We start from the raw sequence: 26042 nt of genomic DNA, 5'->3' as shown, positions 1-26042 counted from the left end.
ATGGAAGCTATATATAATGCTAGTGAATATGCTAACTTATATGTATATATACATGTATATTAGTATGTCTATAAATTATATATATAATATATATGTATGTGTTTATACATTTCCAGAATATTAATTTGAACATATGAGGGTCTAAAACTGGAAATGTCTTGAAATATTATTTCATGTAAACTGGTTTATAGATGAGAAAGTTCAGAGAATTAAAGTGATTTTTAAAAGATCATATTGCCCATTAATAGCTGAGCCAGGACCTGACTTCCTGTCCTTTCTCACCATGTCACAAGGCAGAAATTTTAAAAAATCAATTTTTTATAAAATTTATTATGTAATATGTTGAATTGTAGTGAAGAGATAACCTTTAGTTTGAAACAAGTTCTCAGGTAATTATTCTCAAGCAGTAGAATTTGGTTAAATAATATGTTTCTGTGGTTTTGGTTTGTAAAAATAACCTCAGATGTTTCTAATTATGAAAGTTCTCATGGACATTAAATTCATGGTAATTATAGAAGCCTGGGAAAATACAGAAAAACATAGAAGAGAAACTAGGAAAGGATTTGATACTGATGTAGATTTAATTCAGCAGCCAGTTGTTAGCAATGTATTATGGATTCATCAAAAAATTATTTGTCATTTTAAAAATGTTTATTATAGGCACTGACCAAAGATAGTAGATAATTTGGAAGAATAATATTTTCTTTCATGTGCTACTTTAAAAAAAAGGTGAGTTTTAGTTTTGTTTGATTTTTAGAAATAGGGAAAAAAGGTACAACTTGCTTTTAAAAAATTGTTTCACATTTATATTTGACTTTTGGAAGTAGATTTTATAATGAATATTATATAATGAGAATAGATAATAAATAAAACCACAAAATGGTTAATAAGAGCCTGAGGGGAAGCTACTGTAATGTAGCAAGACACTCACACCTGGGGCTTACTAGCAGCTGGCACTAAAGCTCTCGTTACCAAAGTTTTACCACATTCATGGAGAGGCTGGATTTTAGGATGTTTGGTAAAGGTTTTTTGCATAAGTGACAAGAATTGACTTTTAAAAAATCTGTTAGCATTAAATAGAAACTTTCAAATTTAAATGTCATTGGATGATTAGTTTCTTTTTAAAACATCACTTCAAATCTGAATTTTAAACTCTGTTCAAAGGAATTTTTTCAGTTTACTGTATCTCGTGACAGCCATCTGATATGTAAAATACCTTCTCTGGTGTCAAGGAGAGAGTAATACTTTAGTAAAAACAGGAACGTGTGAGCAACTTTATTGTTGGGAATACTAAATAAACATTTTTACTATTAATATTAATAATTTTAGGTGATCTGTATGTACTGACTGAAATGATCATGGCAAACTTTGCCTTTTCAGGCTTTTCCTGTTTCAAAGACACTCAGAGAAGCTTTCAGAGAAGGCTGTATTTCCTTGTCCAGTGTTATTTCACATTTTCCAAGTTTTTATATCAGGAAATATTTTGTATTCCAGTCTTTTCATTTATATAAAGAATTTTTTTATAGCTGTTACATGGCAAAAATTAAAAATATTTAGGTTCATAGGCTTAAAGCCAAGGGCAAGGGCAAGGACATTAAAATACCATCCTGAGAAATTTTATCATTGTGAACATGTGTGATGTGTACCAGGCAATCTAATATGTCAGGGATATTGCAGAATATGTAGTAGGTACTCTAATTTCAATTCAAGTTACAGAAACACAGATGGAACGAAAATTGACTGGACTGATTTTAGGTGTGACTACATATGGGAGCTTAAAAATCACCATTTGCCCCATCTGTCTTTGACCCTTTCCTCACTGTTTCCACCCTTGCCCCTTACAGTTCACTACCACTCTCATCCAGGGTGGGCAAGAATGGAATGAAGGCAGAAGACTCTTCTGCCCCCTTTTTAAAATGTTTGTTTTTGTTTATTTATTTATTTATTTTATGTGGGGTGGATAGTTCCCTGGTAGTTGAAGTTTGGAGTCCAAATAGGGCACACACATAAAATGATCTGTTTCTTTTTGATACTATGGGTAGTCCGTGCCCTATGAAGGTTGAGAATAAGCCCCTTTCACTGGCATTATTCTGTCTCATGACACATGTACAAGCAATGACAGGACAGGTCAGTCGTGCAGGCACTAGGAGTACAAAGCAGACCACCAGAAGAAGACCAGGAGCTGGAATTCAGCTGCAAAGCAGCAAACAGGGCTCACCCCTGCAGGAGCCAGTGACTTGATTTTTTCAGTGCTTCCTGATTTCATTCTGAGGGAGATTTTATATGTATAAAATACGCCTCAGAAAAGAGCCTGTTACACATAGGGTTATCAAATTTCCCTATTTGCTCTGGTTCATCCCAGTTGTCCTGGTAAAATTATTAATAATATCACTTTCACTTTTAAAATGTATAGTTTTAGTGATATAATTCTAGTTTTTCTTTGGATGCAGCATGTGAGATTATGTTCTATTTCTCAGCTTTTTCTGTGGAAACCAAGAATGTCCATTCACTTTGCCTTTACCTAGGTGAAAACTAACAAACCTACAAAGTAAAGAATTCTTACAATTGAATTAGAAACTCAATAGCCAGGGTAGATCTCTCACAAAGACTTAAACGTGTTTCCTTGGATATGATCAGAATCTTGTAACAGATAGTGTCAACCCATTTCTTAGACTAAGGACCATGTTTTGAGCAGCTAGTCAGAGGGGTCCTGAAGTGATCTTCTACAAAGCCATCACAGACTGAAGGACTTCAGGGTAGTTGGGAACTTTTCCATACCAGTATTCTAATTTCAATAACTAGTGATATGTGGAATTTATTTGAGACCAACTCATTGGGGTCGACCTTGCCAGGTCTTGGTTACCAAAGAGCACAATAAACACACGAGTGTGTGAATCTGTGAGATTTTGACACAGGAATGACCCACAACATTTTCAGGCTGTGGAGATGTTGGAAAAGGGAATGCTAATTGAATCTGGGAAGTCAAACAGAAAAGCCAAGAATTTGGAGTAAGTTAAATGGGTTACCAAGTGGAAGGATGAAGCAAGTTTTCGTAACTGATGGTTAGGTATAAGGCATAGGTATAGAAGACTGGACACACATTCCTTAATCCAAGAATGTGGTATATCCATTGCTTTACCTCTCTTACATGCCCCGTGGAACCAGTAAAATGGTCTTAAAGGGATCAAAGAATGTTAGGTCTTTTTCTGCCCTTTCCAGTTGTAACTTTTATGGAAATAGTAGGGAACAAGGATACCTTTAGGGAAATACTTCAACACTGGGGAAACAGTCTTCCTGCTGGGTTAATGAACTATGCATTCAGAAAAATGAAATATAGGTAAAATGGAATATATTTAAATATTCTTTTGGTGTTTTTTCTTAAAAATAAGATATTTTAAATTTAGCTCTTATCTCTAAATTTGATTTTGAAATGTTGTATTAGTATCTTAGTTTGATTTTAGAAGGAACAAAACTTGTTTAATTGTCATATAGTTTTATTGAAATTTATTTGTCAGAATTTCTCATCTAACCATCTTTCACAGGCTTGACACTACTCTCATAGACTTTACTGACATGAAGTGCCAACGAGGGGATTTAAGCTTCATTTTCAATGGGGATGCAGCACCCTCTGAATCTTTTGTAGTATTAGACAATGAACAAAAAGTTTATCAGCGAATACACCATGAGGTGAGCATATTTTCGTAAGAATATTCCTCTACATGGTTTTTTAAAAATGTCTTTGTATGCAACCACGCTTCAGTGTAGTTGTTGTAAAAGGCATAAGGCATAATTGGGATGGTTCAATCCTAAAGCTTTCGTTTTTGCACTACTAAAAATTTTTTTTAAAGTTATCCTCTGGTTGTCATCTTGACCAGTCAGTTGAGTCTGTTTGCTCATAATTCAGTGATGATCTGTTAGTTAAATGAACTCCATTTTCCCTTAGTTCTCATATGTTGAGCCTGTGCTGACCCTTTTACCATTTATTATCTTGCTACCTTAGCTTCTTTTAGAATGTTGCTGACCATCTCTGTCTCCTTAATAGGAACACCTCTTTTGCTTTTCTGTCTGTACCCTTAATGTTTCTAACTCTTCGGCTACCTTCCTTTTATCTTTTCCTTCTTAGAGTACAAAATTATCTCCCTTCTGTCACATCATAAATCCATGTTGGTATTGCCTCCACAACCATCAGGGAAAACCACAGGCACCATTATCCTCATCCTTTGTTCCCTGAATGCTCCTTTCCCTGCTTTTAGAGATACTGGAAAGAGAAAGCTTTCCTGGCATCTCTATATCATTGATAGTCCTACAATTTTTTTTTTTTAGTCACCATTTGTTTTGTCACTGTTGCTTTTTTAATTTTGTTTTTATTTTTCTCCACTTCAATTCCCCATATTGTCATTCACCACATCTTATGGTTCCTTCCTCAACATCTCTTAGATTAGACCTTCCTACTACCATATCTATTGATGAGACCTTAGTTACCTTGTACGTGTACTATTGAAAAGTAGTTTCCTAACTGGCACTGAACAATGAAGATTTAGATGGGAAGAGCAGAAGGTATTCCTTGTGGAGCACACAGGGTGAGTAAAGTCAGGGAAGTGGGAATGAGAATGGTCTTTTGGGGAAACAGAGAAGCGATCTATCTGACTGCAGTGAAGGTTTCTCTTATTGAGTATGGGAACATGGTTCATGGAAGGCCTTAAAAGCCAGATAAGATAAGATAACTTAGAATCCTATGTAGTTGGTAACAGAGTCATAGATTCTTAAACAAGGTATTGATATAATCCAAAAGTGATATAAGTGAATTAATCATATGTGTTTCTTTCACTTTCCCTCCTCCCCTCTCTTCCTTTCTTAAATATTTATCAAGGACCTAGTAAATGCTAGACACTGTTAGGGACTATGGATAGTGGTACTGTATTGATAGTGTATATCAATTGCTATCATATATTAGTATTACATTAAACATTAATTGCCAGCCGATTGGAACTATTATTTAAGTACACTAATTAAAAAATACTTCTCGTTAAATTCTTAAAATAACCTGTCAAAGTAAATACTTTTATTATCTTCATTTTACACATGAGAAAATTGAGGCTTATAGATGGATGTTAAATGGCATTTGTGAGGTCACACAGCTAGTATGTAGGATAACTTGGGATAAGGAAGAAGAGATTGGAGGCTGGGAAATTATGTGAGAAGTTGTTATGGTTATACAGTTGAGAGGTGATGAGGATCTTGACTTGGAAGGCATACCGAATAATTAAAAAAGAGAAATTATGACTTGCATTTCCAAGAATGAAATAATTGGACTTGCTAACAGATTGGGTGAATTAGGAATTGTAAGGATTTAAGGGTAAGTGTAGCGATTCTATCCTGAAGAGTGGAATGATAGTGGTTCCTCTGATAGAATTGAGGGAAAGGAAATAGATTTGGGGTTTTGGATGATGCTCATTTTGAGTCCATTGCTGAAATCAGTGCACTTGTTTCAACCTCTCTTTATTAGACTTCTCTGAAGTATTTGCTTTTATTGATAACTCAATTCCTAAAATTTTCTTTTCCTTGTGATTTGACTTTGTCTTGTGATTTGGTCAATGGTTCTCTTCCCCTCTCCATCTTATTCTCCTTTGCTTCTTCCTTTTTCTGTACTCACCCGTAGACTTTTCATTTGCTTCTGGTGTAGTCATTTTTACAAACTGGTAGAATACTCTCTTCTATTCCCATACAAAGTATATATTTGTATCCCAGATAGATCTTCTGAGTGGAGACCTACCTGTAGAAATGTCTAGTGGGATATCATGTATGTCTCCCAGGTAACTTCATAATTTAGCTCATCTGAAGCTAAACTCATTATTTTCCCGTCTGCCTGCCCTTTCTTCCATATCCCTTCTTTTGGTGAATGACATCATTCTCTATTCAACCAGAAAACTGGGAGTTGTTTTTGACATTTTTTCTTATACTCCATGTTTCTTAATTAGAGAACATTTGTGGTCATTTCTGTCTTCCTATGTTTTATAAGTATCCCTTTTTTAATTCATACTGCCAATGCCTTAAATAATCAATTAATCAATTAATTAAAAATTTTTTGGTTTTGTTTGTTTTTAGAGAGAGAGGAAGGGAGGGAGAAAGGGAGGGAGAGAAACACTGATGGGAGAAACATTCATCGGCTGCCTCTCTTATGCGGCCCATCTGGGGACTGAATCCGTAACTCAGGCATGTGCCCTGACTGGGAATCAAACCTGTGATCTTTCTGTTTGTGAGATGACGCCCGACCCACTGAGCCACACTGGTCAGGGCAGTGCCTTAATTTAGATATTATCTTTCAACTGACTATCACAAATCTCCTACATGACTTTCCTGACCCCCTTCTTGTCTGCTTCTGAATTATCTGATATACTGGAGATAGATGGAACATTGAAAACAAATTCATGAAACCTGCCTTCTTTAAGAACATTTTAAAAGTTTCCTATACTTAAAGAGTGAAATCCAAATTTCTTAGCATGATACGGTTCCTTCTGTGATCTGGTGTTTGCTCATTTTTCCAGCGTTTTTCTTACTTTGCTGTCTTAGATACCCTAGTACTGAACTCTGAAATTTTTTCAGATATACCAGGCTATTTAGCACTTTCATTTCTTTGTTCACGTTGCTTCTCTTCCTGGCATGCCCCTTTTCTTGCACCCTTACAGCTGTGGGGCACCTGCTTGGTGTCACTTCCTCCCCTGACCATTGTTTTCTTTATGCTCCCACTGAATCTGGTACCATAGAGCTGCTTCTGCTGTATTTGTTTATGTGGCTTTCTTCCTCTATTGGGTTAAGCTCCTCAAGGTTATGGGGTTCATTTAGTATTCTCTGGTTCCTAACACAGCATCAGTACATTCTAGGTCAGAGTGTGGCAAACTCTTTCTGTAAGATAGAGATAATAAATATTTTAGATACTTCGATATATTTGCTTGTCACAACCACTTGACTCTGCTGTAATTAGCATAAAAGCAGTCATTGTCAATATGTACATGAATAATTATAGCTATATTCCAAGAAAACTTTATGAAAACCGGTAGTGGCCTGGATTTGGCCTGCTGGCCATAGTTTGCTGACCTTTATTCTAGACTCATATTTATTAAATAATTTGACCTTGCATATTAAATGAGAACAGCATAGCTAACTAGGCATAGGTAGGTTGGACATATGGTACTCAAAGAGAGCAGAGACTAAGGCTAGTGGAGTTAATATTAGCTGATGTTATAGTATTGATGAGATCACCAAAGGACTGGTATTTATGGTATGTATATGTGTGTATTTTATACCTAAAAATTACAGAAAAGCTGAATTTTGAGCAATAATCCTTAAGGCAATACTTGTTTATTCTAATATGCATATATGTGTAGTAACTGTTCAATAAATGTTTTTTGAATGAATGTAATTAATAACAGGTCTTTTTTCAATGACGTGGCTACAGTTTATGATTTACAGAAAAGTTCTATTCTAAAAATTCATTAAAAAATAAGGTGTTTGAAACTCAAGGTAAATTTCTTTAACGGTGTTATATGTAGTGTTGTTCCCAGTGTAATAAATAAAATCCTACTTGATTCATAATATATTTGAAGGATGTCTGACAGTTCTGTACAGCCTATACTGCTCAAATTTTTCTTTAGAAAGTTGTATGTAGAATAGGTTGGGTTACCAGGAATACATTTTTACCTTAGCATTAATGTCAAGGGTTTCCACTTCTCACTTGTAAGCAAGAGTGAAGGAAATGTTACTATCTCAGTCCCAAGGTATTGATGTTTTTTTCTGCCCTGGCTGATTGCCCAGTTGGTTGGAGTGTTGTCCAGTATACCAGAAGTTTGAGGGTCCGATTTCTGGTCAGGGCACATACCTGGGTTGTGGGTTCAAACTGTGAGTGTGAACTAGAGGCAACTGATTGATGTTTCTGTCTCATCTCTCTCTCTCCCTCTCTCTCCCCCCTCCCCCTCTCCCCCCTCCTCATCTCTTCCTCTCTCTAAAACAAACAAAAACTCGAAAAATATCCTTAGGTGAAGATTAAAAAAAATAAAAGAAGTGAACTATATCTGGGTAAAAATTTGGTAGTGAAGCCTAGAAAATGGGCCTCTTGGTAATAATAGAAATCAGGAAGTATAAGAAATAGACCCTCTAGCCTTGTAAACCTCTTCAGTCAACTCTCGTTCTTCAGTCAGCTCTCTAAGTTCTGACCTTTTTTCTTCTTTTTTTTCTCTCCTTAAGACTCTTTGGTCCTTCCTTGGCTGGTATGACTCAGTGGGTTGAGCCTGCAGAACAAAAGGTCACTGGTTCAATTCCCAGTCAGGGCACATGCCTGGGTTGCAGGCCAGGTCCCCAGTTGGGGCTGTGTGAGAGGCAACCAATTGATGTATCTCTTGCACATTGATGTTTCTCTCTCTCTCTTTCTCCCTCCCTTCCCCTCTTTCTAAAAAAGTAAATAAATAAAATCTTAAAAAAATAAATGTATGTGTGCCTTATCAAAGAGCAACTTCTATGTTTCAAAAAAAAAAAAAGACTCTTTGGTCCTAAGTATCAGAGACTTTCTTGGCCTGTTGAAGAATAGAACCTCATCTTACACCTGCTCAATTACCCTACTGTACCTGACCATTGGTCTTATGTCTCTGAAGCAGGCACATAGCTTTCTTTTTTTTCTCATTTAAAAAATATTTTTGATCACTTATTATGTGTCAGCACTGGAGAATATGCCAGAAGTAAGGCTACTTAATTTAGAAATCATAGCTTGATACTTATGGATCTCTTCATTATTTTTTCCTACAAGAAATATAGAGAAGATTCCTTCTGGACTGCTTTCCTTTTTTCCCTACCTCCCTCTCTCATTTCTTCTCTCTCTCCCCCCTTGTTTTCCCTTTCACTTAGAACTGTTGGGAAAGAAAGGCTCAAATGATAGTCGTGGGTGTTTGGATTGAAAAGAACTAAAGTAAGATTCAACTGTGTTGAAACAAACTGAAATGTCCTTCATATGGACATTTTGCCTCAGACTTGTCAACTTAATTCTTTAAGTAACCTTTTAAATCACTGTACATACCCTGTATTTCTGTAATGGGGGATCTAGTGTTGTTTCCACTACGTATCTGCAATAGTACACATAAGAGTACTATAGTTCATGTGTCCTGTATTTGTAGATTCATAACTAGTCATAATTCTAATTTATTTAGATATATGTAGTTTAAAATTCTGTAATTGTTTTTAGAATATTTTCTTATTTTCATATGTCATGCTAATAACCTTTGAAAACCTAGATTCTTATATTTAACTTTTGCCCCCACCTCAGGAATCAGAGATGGAAACAGAAGAAGAGGTTGACATTTTAATGAGTAGTGATATTTACTCTGCAACTCTATCAACCAAATCAATTTCTTTCACACGTGCCCAAACAGGATGGCTTTTTCGGGAAGATAAAACAGTATGTACAAATCTAGATTTTTTAAACTTTAAAAATTGTTTAGTATTGCTGCCAAAATAATGTGTGATGGAAGTGCAGGAAGAATTGTCTTCAAGTAGTTTATTCTCTCCTCTTTGAATCCACAAAGGGAATTGTAATGGTTGGTTACTTATAATTGTAATGGTTGGAAAATATTCTTACAGAAGTCAGGAGAGAAAGTTTAGCTCATTTGAATTCTTTTTTTTTCCCCTTTTTAATTGTATTTTTTTTCCATTACCATGTAGTCCCCTTATATTCCTCTCCCCTACTAACTCATTTGAATTCTGTGTTGGCAAAGATTCTCATTAGCTGCCTTGCTATATAGTTCCACTATATTTCTAAAGATTTATTCCTTAGGAAGACCACAAAGGGAGTACGCTTTTGAACTCATTTCCCTGGACCTTTTTTTCTTTCTACTTTTAGACTTCTGAACTATTTACTTATCCAGTAGCTGATTTTCAGTATTCTATATAAATGACTAAAATTAAATATGCTTACATTTCTACAACAGCATCATTAAATTAAATCTTAGTGGTGGTTTCCCCTTTGTAAATGGTAAAGGTTTTTCATTATTACTATTTCATCTGTCAGCAAGAAGTTACATCAGAATACTCAAAATATACTCAAAAATTTTTTAAATTAGACACATGGAGAAGCATTTTATAAAATTTTAAAGTCAAGAATAAGTAACCAGATCAGGTAAGAGCCAGGACTTACTGCTTTTAAACATTATTTTTATCTTATATTATACTCAGTAGAAATGAATATAATGTTATTAGAGAAACAAAAACAGTCTGTATTAGTAGACAGGGTTCTCTGAGAAACAAAAGCAATAGGAGATCTCTCTCTCTTTCTAAATATCTACCTATATAGATGTAGGTATATACATATATAGATACAGATATAGGTATAGAGACATAGGGGTCTCCTATATAGAAATATAGATGTATAGGTAGATATTTAAAGAGAAGGAGAGAGGGATAGGGGGAGATTGATTTATTTTAAGGGATTGGTTCATGTGAATGAAGGGCACGTCTGAGATCTATAGAGCAGTCGGCAGGCTGGAAATCCAGGGAAGAGTTGATGTGGTCTTGATCTGAAATCTGCAGTCTGGAATCTCAGGCATGGTTCTGTGTTGTCGTCTTGAGGCAGGATTGCCTTTCCTTTGGGAAACAGGGTTTACTTTAAGTCCTGCAGTTGATTGGATGAGGCCTACCCACATTATGGAAGGGAACCGGCTGTACTCCAAGTGTACTGACTTAAGTGATAATTACGTCTAAAAAATACCTTCACTGAAGCAGCTAGACTGGTGTTTGACCAAACGATTGGGCACCATAGTTTCCCAGGTTGACATAAAATTAACCATTACACAACCTTGCACATAAAGCTTGACCAATACTCACAAACCCTTCTGCAGGGTTATCCATTTGTATATCCTTCAGACCTTTTTTATGCTTTCCATAAATATATATCCATAGTAATATATAGCCTTAGTTGTTGATATTTATTTTTTCATAAAGTATCATTTCTATTTTTGCAACTCCCCCCTCACTCTTTAATATGTCTTAGGAGCTTTTTCTTCTTAGTATTACTACTTCATTCTCTTTAATAACTGCACAGCAGTCCATAGTATGGGTATATTGTAATTTATCTATCCAGTTTCTTACTTTTGGACATTTAGATGAATGGATACACATTTGTGTCCAGTTTTCTGCCATTATGAATGATGTTGCATTTACCATTCTTTTACATTCCATTGCAGTGTCTGTTATAGATAGCAAGCAATAAAAATGGCTGAATTATGGGAACTATACACTTAAAATTTTTATTATTATGATGGTATACTTTTAATAAATGCTTTTGCTTTATAAGATTTAAAAACAGCTACTTATCACCTGAGTATTAAACTGCCACAGAAAAATCCTCACTCTGAGTCTAGGCTCATTAACTTGCCTCTCTAAGCCTATGTGGCAACAGATAGCATGATAGGGTTTCCAGTTGTGAGAGCCTACACTGCAGTCCATTTGTTGGCTTAAAGTCTTGTTTGTACTCTGTTCTTCTGGACAGCATTAGAAGGATCACTTCAAGAGAAGATAAAAATTGAAGCTGCTATTCATCTAGTGCTACTGCTAAGCAGCTCAAAGCTCTTGAACAGCATCTAGGTGATCTTCTTAAATCTTTGACAGGTAAGGAGGGAGTCAGTAATGCTTATGGTTCCCATTTTGTAGGTAGAAACAGGTGCAGAATGCTTTGCTTTCTGTCACTGGTAAAGAGGCCACCAAAAGCAAGGTGGATATGGAAACAACTCTAAACACATAGTTTTGGAATGCTAGGAAACAGTAGTAAGAGGGAGACCAAGTGATTTGCATGCAGGTAGAAATGGGAAGCTTGCTTTCCATCATGTTGTTTTGAAGAAAGCCATTGCAAACTCTGACCACCAGCTGGGTCTGTTAAAAGGGTAAAGGTTGGTGTTGAAGGAGGACCTCTTTGAAAGGCCTCAAATAACAGATCTCTTCTCGATGTCCCTTACACCTCTTGAGTTTCCCTGTCCCCAGTTCCGAATATAGACAGTTGTACTGTATTGGTGAGCTAGACTGCTCTCTTGTTCTCTCTTTGTTGACAGCAGCAAGCAACTGTAATTTCAGGTTTTATGCTGTTATAGAATAGAATATTGGAACAGGTGAATAATTCTAGTTGTACTAGAGACTTCTGTGTGACTTAGACTATTTCTTTGCAGTCCACTTTCTTTTCTGTCTATAAAATGGGAACAGTAATTATCCCTGACCCCTCCTTGTTACTCATAATGTTTGACTATCAGCTAAAGTTTTCAGACGCTTTGTGTTACTTGCGAGTACATTCTAAAGGAATACTATGTGGTATTTTTATTTAGATTAACTAACATACATCAGAGTGTTTTAAATTTTCTTTACAAATTTAAAACATAATTTTATATATTAATCTAATAGAATACATAGGATATTGAGATATTTCAAGTGCCAAAGGAATATGTATTTATACCTTAATGTTACATGTTTATGGAGAAACAGGTATACATGTATGTATATTACTTTGAAACTTTTAAAATGTAAGACAAACTTAATTTTTTTATTATTTTGAATATTTGATTGTGTTTTAGGAAAGAGTAGGAAACTTTTTGGCCGACTTCTATCTGGTAAATGGACTTGTTCTAGAATCAAGAAAAAGAAGAGAACACCTCAGTGAAGAAGATATTCTTCGAAATAAGGCCATTATGGAGAGCTTGAGTAAAGGCGGAAACATAATGGAACAGAATTTTGAGGTATCATTTCTAATTTATAATGTTCTAAGGAGAGAGGGGGTTGACTTCATTCCTGACATTTAGTGAGTTTATATAAGTACACTCGTAGGTTTTGTTGGCTATATAGAGCTTTTGTTTATTTTTTTTATATGGCCTTGAGTGATATATTTTTGTAAATCTGTACTTGGTCTTTGAGGCTTCACTAACAATTAGATTATATCATTTATAAGTGTGAAACCCAGTGTTAATTTTAAATCTATGTCCCTTTGCATACATTCTTTTTTCTACTTCTCCAAGTGAAATCATCTACAGCTTTGAAGGCCTAAATAAAGGCCCACTTACTTATGAATCATTTCTAGGCTATAACTTTCCATAAAATTTTATTCAGTGTGTGTTTTTGAAAGCATGCTATATACAAAGAATTGTGTGACAGTAGGGAAAGGGGAGGGGAACTTAGGGAATACAAAAGTATGTAAGACGTGTTAACGGCCTCCACAATGTTATTCCCTAATAAGATGAAGGATGGGTTCTTTTTTTAAAAAAAATTTTTCTATTTATTGACTTTAGAGAGAGAGAGGAATCTAGAGAGAGAAACATCAGCTTGTTGCTCCACTTATTTATGCATTCATAGGTTGGTTCTTGTATGTGCCCTGACTGGAGGTCAAACCTGCAATGTTGGTGTGTATCAGGACGATGCTCTAACCAACTGAGCCACCCAGCCAAGGCCTAGGTTCTTAAATTTATTTTTTATTTTGACAATTTTAGACTTACAGAAAGTCCTAAAATAGTTCAAACAATTTTCGGATATCCTTCACTAAGATTCTTCAAATGTTAACATTTTACTAAATTCTAAAGAAGTGTTTCTCAAATTGCAGGATAGGGACCTCCTGGTAGATGATGAAATCAATTTTAGTGGTTTGTGACCACCCTTTTTGAATTCAAATCTAAGCAAAGATAGTAGAGAAAGACCAGAGCACATCACACACAGTACAGGGTCATTATTACTTTATGAAACAATAGTGTCAAGGAGTATGTGTTTTATCAATATGTATATGTGTGAGTTCTGTAAAAAGATTCAAAGCTACTATGAGGAGGCTTACATTTCTTGAATGCTTAGTCTCCCCCTATGGTATTGTGCCAGGTTAATGTTTTAGGGGTAGACAGACTTTTCAGAATGATGTGCCAGGTTCCAGCTAATTCATGGTAACACTGTGTGTGTATGCCAGGAAAATACTTTAATGTTTAGAAAGTGCATGTATTTAGTGAATCATCCATGGTTCAGTTAAATCAGCACAAGATGTAAAGTGTTTGAGAATCCCCATTAAATGTTTAAGTTAAATTTATGATCATGCTAGTTTAGCGTGATCCTGCACCCTTCCTGCCAGATCCTCTTTGTATTCCTCATTTCTCTTTTGGCTTTGGGATTGAGTAGAGTTTCACCAGACTTAATTTTTCAGAAGCCACCTGGTATTTAATGATATCTTGATCACTACGAGATAAAGGACATGACATGTTCAAAAATAGAAATGATTTGGGAGAGGAAATGCTGAACTCAAATTTTGACAAAGCTGCCTCCCTCCAACATTGTTGACCAGACAAAAAGGCTATTTCTTCAGACTTACATTGTGATTTAACTTTTATTAAAACTTATTTTTTAAAAATGACTTTGTTGTTGTGCCGGTTATTGCTACCTTTGCTTAATTCTGTCAGCACACCATTTTGGGATGAGTGCATGGAACAAAACCTTTTACAATACCATTTCACGGGCTGTTTGCTGATTGTCTCTGCTTGTCTGATTTGTCTATATTTAAACTTCCAGTATCCTACTTAATTTTCTTTAGGGCAGATATTGTGACTTAATGCACTTGAATTGTTAAAGTGGTCTTTAAATGGCATTTTAATAAACTGTAGTTTTGCACATTGAAATTAAGACAGTTTAATTTCAGATAGCTATGTAATACAACAAAGTAATATGAATTAAATAAAATAATTAAGATTTTTGACTTCTGGTAAGAAAGCAAATAAAACAGTTCCCATGTGAATCATAGCCCCTTGAACTTTACAGGTTTTTTTTTTAATCCACACCCAAGGATATGTTTTTATTGATTTTAGAGAGAGAAGGGGGAGAGGGTGAGAGGTAGGGAAGGAGAAAAGGAAAGGGGGAAAGGAGAGAGAAAGAGAAAAGAAAGATTGATGTGAGAAACATCGATTGGTTGCCTTCTGCACCTTGACTTGGGATCGAACCCTCAACCTTTTGGTCCACTGGACAATGTTCCAACCAACTGAACTACCTGGCCAGGGCAAACTTTACAGTTTTTGATGAATATTTAAATCAACTTTTCAATTTCTACAAAAAATAGAACACTTGGTAGCATTTTGATTAGTATGGTATTGAATCAATACATCAATTTCTACATAAAAGTCTGCTTGGTTTTTGTTTATTCAACTTTTTATTTTGAGATAATTGTAGGTTCACAAACGTAGAATGTGTAATGAGGTTGAATGATCATGTTTTCATGTGCTTATTTGCCATCTGTATGAGGTCTGTCCAGAAAAGGCCCAGCCGTTGATAATATAAGGGGAATGGTTTGTGCGACATCATTGTAACCTGGCAGCCAAGGGGAGTGGGCTGGAATGCACATGCTTGAACAATGATGACCTCACTGTACTAGTCACTGGGGGCTGTAGACACTGTTGAGTGAGCATGTGTACTGTGTGGTTGTCACATTCAAAATGACTAAGTGAGTAAAGCAATGAATCTGCACTTGAATCTGCATCAAGTTTGCAATAAGCTTGAACATTCCTCCCTGGAAACTATTTGGATGATTCAGAAGGCTGCAGCTGTGGGCAGCTGGCGATTGGCAGGATCATCAGGACAGTGTGCCCACTCATGCATCATGTCTCAGGCAGAGTGTTTTGGTGAAACATCAAATCACCCAGGTGACTCACCCACCTACAGTCCAGATTTAGTGGCCTGCGACTTCTGGCTTCTCCCAAAAGTAAAATCACCTTTGAAAGGGAAGAGATTTCAGACTGTTGGTGAGGTTTGGGAAAATACGACAGGGCAGCTGATGGCAGTGTGGAGAACTGTGTGAGGTCCCAAGGCACCTACTTGGAAGGGGACTAAGGCATCATTGTCCTGTGTACAGTGTTTCTTGTATCTTGTGTCTTCTTCAGTAAATGTCTCTATTTTTCATATTGAATGGCTGGGTACCTCCTGTATAGACCTGATTTATCTCATATATTGTTTGGACATTTGATAGGAAAGAACTGATGAATTACAATCAAATTATTTTAGAGTCCAATTATAAATAGAATAAATTTAAAGAAAATATTAGTTCTATCAGATGTTCATCTATACATATAATTTGATTTCATTGAATGTGGCAAGATGCAGTATGAAAGAACATCAAAACTGAACTGAAAAATCTGATTAGAAAGAAGATACAAATAGCTGTCTTTTTTCTTCTCTCCTAGACACAGAAATTTATAAACACAGAGAAAGCAGCATGGACCTGATACCAGTTTAATTATATTTGACAGTGGGCATTAAGAAAAGATACATTTGTATGCATTTTAAACATAATTTTGAGAATACAGTTCTTTTAAACTTAAATAATAAGCTTTTTAGGAAAGATACATATAAATAAACATGCATAGTTAAAAAATAGGTGATCAAAAAAGTAAAGGGAGGGTCTATAAAATTCAAGAGACAATCCCATTTTAATGGTGAACTGTATTTAAAATCTCAATAAAGTTTAAAAAACATATGCTAGTATTAAAAATTAATGACTGCTTGGTTGGTCATAGCTGGTAATATAAAAATAAATTGGGTGTGGAAATTGATATTTGCTATGAATTTGCAAGTCATGTAAACATCGGTTATTTACTCAAATGCATGTATTTTAATTAGTGATGATTATAACAAAACATTATATTGGGGAGTTACAAGTAATTCTCCAGTGCCTAATCTGAATGGAGTGCCATAAACTCTAATTCAGCTTCTGTAGGTTTAAAACTGATATCATATGCACCTCAACAAGTTTTTTTTTTTACTTATGTTGGTTTAACACATTGGTGTTGTAAACATGGGCATTGTGTTAAGTATTTTCCATTTATCATCTCAATTAATTATTACAGTGATCTAATGAGTGTCATTGTTCCATTGTACAGAAAGGAAAATGAGGTTTAAAGAAATGAATCTCTCAAGTCAAAAAGCTAGAAGTAGCAAAGATGGGTTTTCATTCTGTGAGGCTTACCCCAAGCTGTTCTTGCTCTAAGTTGTTGCTTCTCTAGAGTGATCCAAATTCATATTTAACAAAGACAAGGTGTAAGTTTTAAAATCTGTCATGACCTTTTACCAGAGTTGTTGATCAAATAATCAGTCTACCTGTGTTTTGCTTTCATGTAAATAAATATGAGCCCCAGTCCCCTAGTCTGAATTTATTATCCATAGAAGATTGCTCTCTTTTCTGAACTCCTGCACTAATTTTTTTGAAAGCTCATTTGGCTTTTAATCGTACCATATTTTGTATTTCTGATTAACTCTTTATGTCTGTATTTTTTTTCTTTGAATTGTAAGCTCCAAGTCAGAGTTCGTTTTTATATTTCTCTGTAGTTACCATGTTCATTATCTAGTCTAATGCCAGGAACATTTTAGAAGATTAAAACATTGAATGAATGGATTTTATTACTTGATAACTTACCTTCATATTTGAGATTTAAAAAATTGATAATAAGTATTACTGATAGAGCTTAAATCACAATGGAACTATCTTGGAATTAAATTCTCAAAGCATTATATTGAAGAGATGAAACAGTTTAGTAGTTTAAACAGTTTATTGTATTTTTTTATATTTTAAAAAATGTCATTTTTTTCCTCCCTCCCTGTCTGTCTCCCTCTCTCTGTGTCTCTTCACTGTGTGTCTGTTTCTCTCCCTATCCCTCTGCCTGTTTATTTTTTTCTTTTTGGCAGCCGGTTCGAAGACAGTCCCTTACCCCTCCTCCTCAGAACACTATTACATGGGAAGAATATATATCTGCTGAAAATGGAAAGTAAGTGGGTTTTTTGTTTTGGTTTCATTTATTTTGTATTCTTTGGTTTTTTAAAGAATAATTTGTAAAAATGTGAGTATTTAGGTATAAAATTGAGAGAAAATTAGTAGTACTTTTGTCTGGAGCAGTTCTTTTACCTTTAAAAATACGGATGCTCTGGCCAGGTGGTGGTGTTGGTTAGCGCATCATCCCATACACCAAAAGGTTGCTGGTTCTGGTGAGGGCACATGCCTAGGTTGTGGTTTGATCCCTGGTTGGGGCACTTAGGGGTGGCAACCAATTAATGTTTCTCACATTGATGTTTCTCTGTCTCTGTCATTCTTCTCTCTCTCAAATAAAACATATCCTGAAGTAAGGATTAAAAAGGAAATTTTGGCCCTGGCTGGTGTGGCTCAGTGGATGAGTGCTGGCCTGCAAACCAAAGGGTCGTTGGTTCGATTCTGAGTCAGGACACATGCCCAGGTTGTAGGCCAGGTCCCAGGTTGGGACACTGATGTCTCTCACCCTCTCTTTCTCCCTCCCGTCCCTTTAGAAGAAAGAAAGAAAGAAAGAAGAAAGAAAGAAAGAAAGAAATTATAGATTAGGCATGATCAGGGTGAAGTATCCTCAATTATGTGCACTCTTTGACTAAGTTATAGAGTTTTCTTTTTACTTCCCTACTACCAATTTACCTGCTCTAGAAAACCTGTAGGACATTGTTCTAAGGAAATACAGTGTGAGGAATTGCCCAGTGACATTGCTTATTTGAGCTAACTTTATGGTGCATTTTTATATTCTGTTACTATCCTGGATCTTTAGCATGGTTTGTAAAGACATTCACTATTCATCTACTTTTTGTTTTTCCAAACTCATTTCCTGTCATTATCCCTGTTTTCCAGCCTTTGCCAGACTGCTGCTCACCATCCTTAAATAAAACATTTGCTTAATGTTATTACTAGCACATAGTTTGTATTCAACATATATTTATTGAGTAAAGGAATGATGAATGGTAAATATTTTGAATGAATCAATAAATAAAAAGTTTTTTTTCCTGGCCAACTGTGTGAAATAAAGTACAATGCTTTATAGAAAATGTTATTTTTTTAATATATTTTATTGATTATGCTATTACAGTTGTCTCATTTCCCCCCCTTTATTTCCCCTGCCCTGCACACCCCCTCCTACCTGCATTTCCCCCCTTTAGTTCATGTCCATGGGTCGTATATACAAATTCTTTGGCTTCTCCATTTCCTATACTATTCTTACCATCCCCCTGTCTATTTTCTACCTACCATTTGCGCTATTTATTCTCTGTACCTTTTTCCCATCTCTCCCCCTCCCACTCCCCCACTGATAACCCTCCATGTGATCTCCATTTATGGAATTCTGTTCCTGTTCTAATTGTTTGCTTGGTTTATTTTTGGTTTTGCTTTTTTTTAAAGTTCAGTTGTTAGTAACTATGAGTTTGTTGCTATTTTACTGTTCATATTTTTGATCATCTTCTTTTTCTTGGATAAGTCCCTTAACATTTCATATAATCAGGACTTGGTGATGATGAACTCCTTTAACTTGACCTTATCTGGGAAGCACTTTATCTGCCCTTCCATTTTAAATGATAGCTTTGCTGGATAGAGTAATCTTGGATGTAGGTCCTTGCCTTTCATGACTTCAAATACTTTTTTCCAGCCCCTTCTTGCCTGCAAGGTTTCTTTTGAGAAATCAGCTGAGAATCTTAAGGGAACTCCTCTGTAGGTAACTGTCTCCTTTTCTCTTGCTGCTTTTAAGAGTCTCTCCTTATCTTTAATCTTGGGTAATGTAATTATGATGTGCCTTGGTTTTTTTCCTCCTTGGATCCAACTTCTTTGGGACTCTCTGAGCTTCCTGGACTTCCTTGAAAGTCTATTTCCTTTGCCAGATTGGGGAAGTTCTCCTTCGTTATGTTTTCAAATAAGTTTTCAATGTCTTGCTCTTCCTCTTCTCCTTCTGGCACCCCTATAATTCAGATATTGGAGTGTTTAAAGATGTCCTGGAGGTTCCTAAGCCTCTCCTCATTTTTTTGAATTCTTGTTTCTTCATTCTGTTTGGTTGAATGTTTATTTCTTCCTTCTGCTCCAAGCCGTTGATTTGAGTCCCGGTTTCCTTCCTATCACTGTTGGTTCCTTGCACATTTTGCTGTATTTCACTTTGTGTACCCTTTGTTTGTTCCTTCATTTTGGGACTGAGCTCTATCAGTTCTGTGAGCACCCTGATTACCAGTGTTTTGAACTGTGCATCTGACAGGTTGGCTATCTCTTCGTTGCTTAGTTGTATTTTTTCTGGAACTTTGATCTGTTCTTGCATTTGGGCCATTTTTTTTCTCTCGGTGCACCTGTTACATATAGGGACAAAGCCTTAGGTGTTTACCAGGGCGGGGCAACTCGTGTTGCCGCGTTGTGATGCAGTATGTGGGGGAGGGTCTGAGAGGGAACCGTGCCTCTTGCTCTGCTCTCTTGATAGTTTTCAGTCACTTTCCCCACTACCCAGAATCAAATTGGGCCCTTCTGGTGCTGATTCCTGGGTGGGTGGGTTTGTGTATGTCCTAGACCCCCTAGATCTCTCCAACAAACTCTTCTGTGAGGCTGGGATTTTCTCCTGCTGCCGCCTCAACCCCCACAGGTGTTTCCAGTCACAGGCTTTATTTCCTCGAGAGCTGGAGCCCTGGGTAGTGAGTCTGTCTTGCTCCCCAGTTATTCCTCCTGGTTTATCCACACACACGTGTGGGATTGTCCAGTGTGCAAGCCGCCACCTCCCCGGGTCTACCAGCCACGCCTTGCCTGCCCCAGTCCTCCAGCTGCAGCTTTGCTGTGTGTCCTCTCTGCTGGCTGCCCATCTCCGCCCCTCCTACTGGTCTGGATGAATGTGTCTTCTTCAACTCCTTGGTTGTTGGATTTCCATATAGTTCAATTTTCTGTCAGTTCTGGTTGTTGTTTGTTTTTAAATTTGCTTTCCTTCTTTTGGTTGTGCAAGGAGGCGTAGTGTGTCTACCTGCACCTCCATCTTGGCCAGAGGTCAGAAAATATTATTTTCTTTTGGTAGGCAATAAAATACTACGTATCCCCATGCTTAGGAAGAAGTTGTAATGATTACTATTATTTTTTGTGTTGAAAGGTTTATTGCACTTTTCTAACCTCTCCAAAATGTTTTCAGTGTACAGTATTCTATAATTAATATAGAATTCTTTATTGTTCATATCATTTCTGTTGATCAATGCTGAGAACTGTGGACCATAAAAGAGATTGAATTGTGATTTTAAAGACACACAATGATATTCTAATTATTTTTTGTGATTTGCTTTGTTCCTAAAAGTGATTATTAACATCATATCCAATGTAAAATTTGTTTAGTTATGATCATTTTTTTCTGAACTTTTTACACTTTGTTACCCTTGTTTTATTTCTTACACATTTCTCATTTCCTTTTAGTGTAATATAACTGTATTTTGCTGTGTATAATGTGCTCTCACGTATAATGCTCATCTACGTTTTTGGCCCAAAGTTTCAGGGAAAAAAATCTTTCATTTTAATTTTTTAATTCAATTTTTATTTATATTTAGAAACAAAATCAATTATTATATTCCAGGGTATTATTTTGCATGTGGATATCATTATTGCTTTCTAGAGTTACATTTTGAAGACATAAACATAAATAAAAGATTAAAAGCATTTATATAGATATGGAATTAGTACTACCCGTGTATAATGCACATCCTTACTTTTCCCTCAAAACTTTGGGCAAAAAAGTGTGCATTATACGAGGCAAAATATGGTAATTTATTTCTATGCTTAGAATAAGCAAATTAAGTGCCATCGTAAGAGGACAGATTCTTCCTAAGAAGATGATAGCACGTGGAAAAACTTTACTAATAGATATATTTTTCCCTTTTAGAGCTCCTCATCTTGGTAGGGAACTGGTGTGCAAAGAGAGTAAGAAAACATTTAAAGCCACGATAGCCATGAGCCAGGAATTTCCCCTGGGAATTCAATCGTAAGTGTGTTTTCAACCATGCAAGTTTATGAAAGAAGTGACTAAACCCCAAAGGCTATAATAATGTTTGCATCTAAGTAGTTCATTTAGGGCCTTTGAAATGCAAAAGCAAATAGCCATGGCTTTGATAGTGTGTGCACCCTTCTAGAAATTTTCTAGTTCTCCAAATATTAACATTTTTATTATTTTAACCAGGTAAGCGTTTGAATAGTTTTTAATTATAAAAATAATACATAAGTACTTACTTTTTGTAAAAAAAAATCTTAACAGCATGAGAGTGTATGGAAGAAAAATCAGTTTACTTTCACCTTACCAGTAGTTAATAGGTGAATAGTTTATTTTCATCTAGTTTTTTTCTATGTATTTTTGCATTTTTGTAAAATTGGCATAGTCTATATTTTGTTGTGTGAGTTTTTTTCTTTTAAAAATGAGTGTATCTTGTACTTCCTACAATTACTTTTTAGTGTATCTTTTTCTTCCCTTGGTATTTTGCAGTATTGATGTATTGTCATTTATTTTATCAACCCCACCACTGATAAACATTTTGATTGTAGTTTGTCATTGTTATAAACAATATTTCAGTAGATATCTCTCAGAGTTGTACTCATCAGAAGCTCACTAAAAAAAATTCATTTTGGAGCACTTTTTAAAGTGCTGGGGGGCAGGTGCTGCTTGATGCATGAATCGTTTAATTAAAGCCTGTTAGATCTTTAAAAACAATTCAATTTTGGAAAAAATGGGTGGAATAGGAGAAAGATAGCTAGAGCTTACTCTGCTAGAACTGGAACTTCAGGCTCCTCACTAAAGTAGGAGATGAATTAAAGCCCCAGGGTGTTTTCTTTTCATAATTCCTTCTCTACCAATCTGGCCTAACACATTAAAACAAATTATCATAGAAAAGAGCAGGACCGACTTTTGTCTACAAAGTGTACGTATTTCTCAGACTCTGCAGTAGCCAAACCTGAGAAAAGTAGATGAAATGCACTCAGCGCTCAAGCCGAAGATCGGAGACGGAGCTAGACACATAGTTCCCAGAAGATGTAGGAAGGGAGTTAGCCACACAAATCTGCATTATTGTCATATTTTGGACCCAATTAACTAAAAAATGTACCAGATTTACATTCTAATAAAGAAGAAATGTGGTCAGTAACAGGATGCTATCAATTTTAGGAGATATCCCAGTATGAGAGATGCTAATATATGAAAAAAATGGGTGTATTAGAACCTATAAATGTAGCATTTATAATGATTTCCCCTGAGAAAAGTAAAGTAAGGAATATAGCATGTAAAAGCCAGACCAAAAAAATCACTCTAGAATAAAACATAGGTGAAAGAAAGAAGAAAATTCTTTGTAAGCGCTATAGGAAAACACTAAAAGAATGAAATGAGTAATGTGGATCACTCTAGATGAGATGGTAATAGAATGAAATGAAAAAGAGATTGTAAAGCTAAGGAAATAAATTAAGCACTAAATAGGACTATTGCAAAGCAAATACTTTAGTAACAACAATGAATGGAATAGATGTGGCACAAAATTAAATTTTGATACCTCAGTGAATGCAGTGAAAGAAGAGGTTAAAGTAATTAGAGACATACTATTTATTTGTGGGGGACAAAGATGGTTCAACATAAGGATCCTTGGTGTTCCACTTATATAGAAAGCTTCCAAAATGCAACTAAAATAGCATTCTAAATATGAAAAAAGAAAATTTCTAAGGAAAACTGAATCTGTAGCATAATGTTAGGCTTTAAGAAAATTGATAAGAATGATAAGTAACAATAATTATCCAATGAAACTATGTGACTTTAATTTTCATTAAGAAGTCTAATGGCATTCAGGCAGAAAACGGGTAAAATACAGCCCGCTCTTAACATTTCTTCACATGTTAACATTTCTGAGGCAAAGAAAGTGTGATCTGATAGCATATCTAGCTAAGATATCATTTACATATCAAGACAATTTAAAAAGAAGAATTCAAGAAATCTAGTAGCCATGGGCCCTTTTTGAAAGAAAATAATACTACTTGAAAATGAAATCCATTAAACCAAAAGATGAAAGGACAAGCTGCAGTATAATGCAGTACTGAATGCTAGGAGACATTATGAAATTATAGTTCAGAGGGAAAGAAGTATAAACTGAAGTTTTATGCCAGCCAAACTTCTCTTTCAGAGAGCAGAAAAGATACTTGTTTATCAAATCTGCGAGAAATCAAGGAATACTATGCACATAAAATCCCTTCATACACAAAAAGTTGACAGTGAAATTTAGACACCAAAATAGTGGAGCGAATTAAAGAGCATGGGAATGTATAAACTTTAGGAAGAAGATGGGTGTAATAAGACTTGAATTCATTTAAATATAGACCTAAAGTCAAACAACTATGGAAATTATGACTGCACAATAAAATGTAGAAGTTAGAAACTTTGACATGGTAGAAAGAATCATACAAACAAAAATTTCAGGAGAAAGAAGGTGGTATCATTTTGTCATCCTTATTATCTTCAAGTTAGTAATAATGTCTAAGTTTGAAGCTTGTGGTTATAAAACAATGTAAGGACGTAAAGCAGTCTGCTTGAAAACATTTTTTTCTTCTTCCATTTTTCAGAATATTGAATGTTTTGGAAGTAATAGCTCCCTTCAAGCACTTTAACAAGCTTAGAGAATTTGTTCAGATGAAGCTTCCTCCAGGCTTTCCTGTAAAACTAGGTAAGAGAAAAATTGCTTGTAATTTCCATAGTTATTAGAAATATGGAATTGTTTACTAACATTTAATAAGATACATGCTTTGAAGGAAAATGAATTTCATAGTGAAACATTTTAAAATTTTTTGTAATTGCATGTTTTGATATTCATCTTCTGTGAAATATATAAAGTGCCAAATGAGAGTTCTAATTCTACTTGATTTTAATTAAATGTATGGGGTATGCAGATACTTCATACAAGAGGGTGTGGGTAAACTTAATGATGTACTGTGATAAGGTCTTTAATGTGAAATATGGAGACTAGATTTTAGCAGACTCTGAGTTTCTGAACAGTGAGAGTGTTGCTGGAGTCAACACAACAGTCACTATTTATAGATAAAGTGATACTCATTCACTCTATTTTCAAATATTTAAACTTAATTTTATCTTGAGCACTGATCTTTAGAAACAGTAAACTCTATTTTTGTACATATTTTTCTTCTTAACTATATCAGAAAACTGGGAACAAGAGATTGTTAACAAGGTACTTTCGGAGTTTAGGCTTATATTTAACATTAATTTAAGCTTTAGAGAGTGTTTAATACCATCCGTCAATCCAGCCGTCAGATATTTGATCAGTGCTTGTTATGTGACAGACGCTTTTCTAGGGATAGAGACTGTAAAAGTCCCTGCCCTCCTGGTGTTTACATTCTAGTGGGGGAGAAAAATAAACATATAGTAAATACAAACTTTATATAATTCCTCAGATATATTTTATCTTGCTTCATTCAGTATTAACTGCATCTCAGAATAATTAGGCCAAAATGCTTTACTCCCAGAAATAATGCTTTCATTGCTAAAAGTTAAACCTGACCTACTCTTACCAAAATTGGAAAGCATTTTGTGGATTAAAATGGATTTTAAAGCATGTTTTCAAAATGTCACTAGATTCCCTTTAAAAAGCACTGGGATGTCTACTTGAAGGAATGATTAGAAAACTAAAGCAATAAAGAGCTGTGTGTTTGAGCTATGGATAGGGACAATTATGTGAGCATTTCTGCAGAAGCTTAAAATCCCACTGTAATTCTCTGTAGCTAGAAAATGGCTCAAACATTGGACTCCTTCTTTCTAGGTACTTTAAGAAGCACAGTGACAAACTAGAATAGAGGGCAGCAAAGGAATACATGAGATTCCCATACTTTTCAGACCCCATGTTTATTATAGATATATATACAAAATAAATATTTTGATTATACGGAAAGAAAAAAGCCTATAGTACTTCTTTGAAGGCATTTCTCTGATGTAGCCTGACATTCTTTTTCTTTTTTAAGATTTTATTTACTTTACTTTTTAGAGAGAAGGGAAGGGAGGGAGAAAGAAAGGGAGAGAGACCAATGCATGAAAGATACATTGATGTGCCCCTCTCACACGCCCACAACAGGGGACCTGGCCTGCAACCCAGGCATGTACCCTCCTGGGAATCAAATAGGTGGTCTTCCGGTTCACAGGCTGGTGCTCAATCCACTGAGCTATACCAGCCAGGGCTGTAGCCCAACATTCTGTTGT

At 35.4% G+C, this 26042-nt stretch overlaps 1 protein-coding gene across 1 annotated transcript in view; it reads left to right on the top strand.

Moving 5' to 3' along the window:
• ANKRD13C (ankyrin repeat domain 13C) overlaps nucleotides 1-26042 on the top strand; it is a 72994-nt gene that overhangs the window by 38884 nt on the left and 8068 nt on the right. Inside the window, exons 7-12 of the mRNA XM_024565387.4 lie at nucleotides 3543-3687; nucleotides 9311-9442; nucleotides 12597-12758; nucleotides 17713-17792; nucleotides 21696-21794; nucleotides 24401-24501. Of these exons, the coding sequence (XP_024421155.1) occupies nucleotides 3543-3687; nucleotides 9311-9442; nucleotides 12597-12758; nucleotides 17713-17792; nucleotides 21696-21794; nucleotides 24401-24501 (719 nt within the window). The remainder of the gene's footprint in view (nucleotides 1-3542; nucleotides 3688-9310; nucleotides 9443-12596; nucleotides 12759-17712; nucleotides 17793-21695; nucleotides 21795-24400; nucleotides 24502-26042) is intronic.

Source organism: Desmodus rotundus, chromosome 3 (assembly GCF_022682495.2).
Source record: "Desmodus rotundus isolate HL8 chromosome 3, HLdesRot8A.1, whole genome shotgun sequence".
Taxonomy (NCBI): domain Eukaryota; kingdom Metazoa; phylum Chordata; class Mammalia; order Chiroptera; family Phyllostomidae; genus Desmodus; species Desmodus rotundus.
The sequence above is the reverse complement of the archived record's forward strand: the minus strand, read 5'-3'. Positions and strand labels throughout refer to the sequence as shown.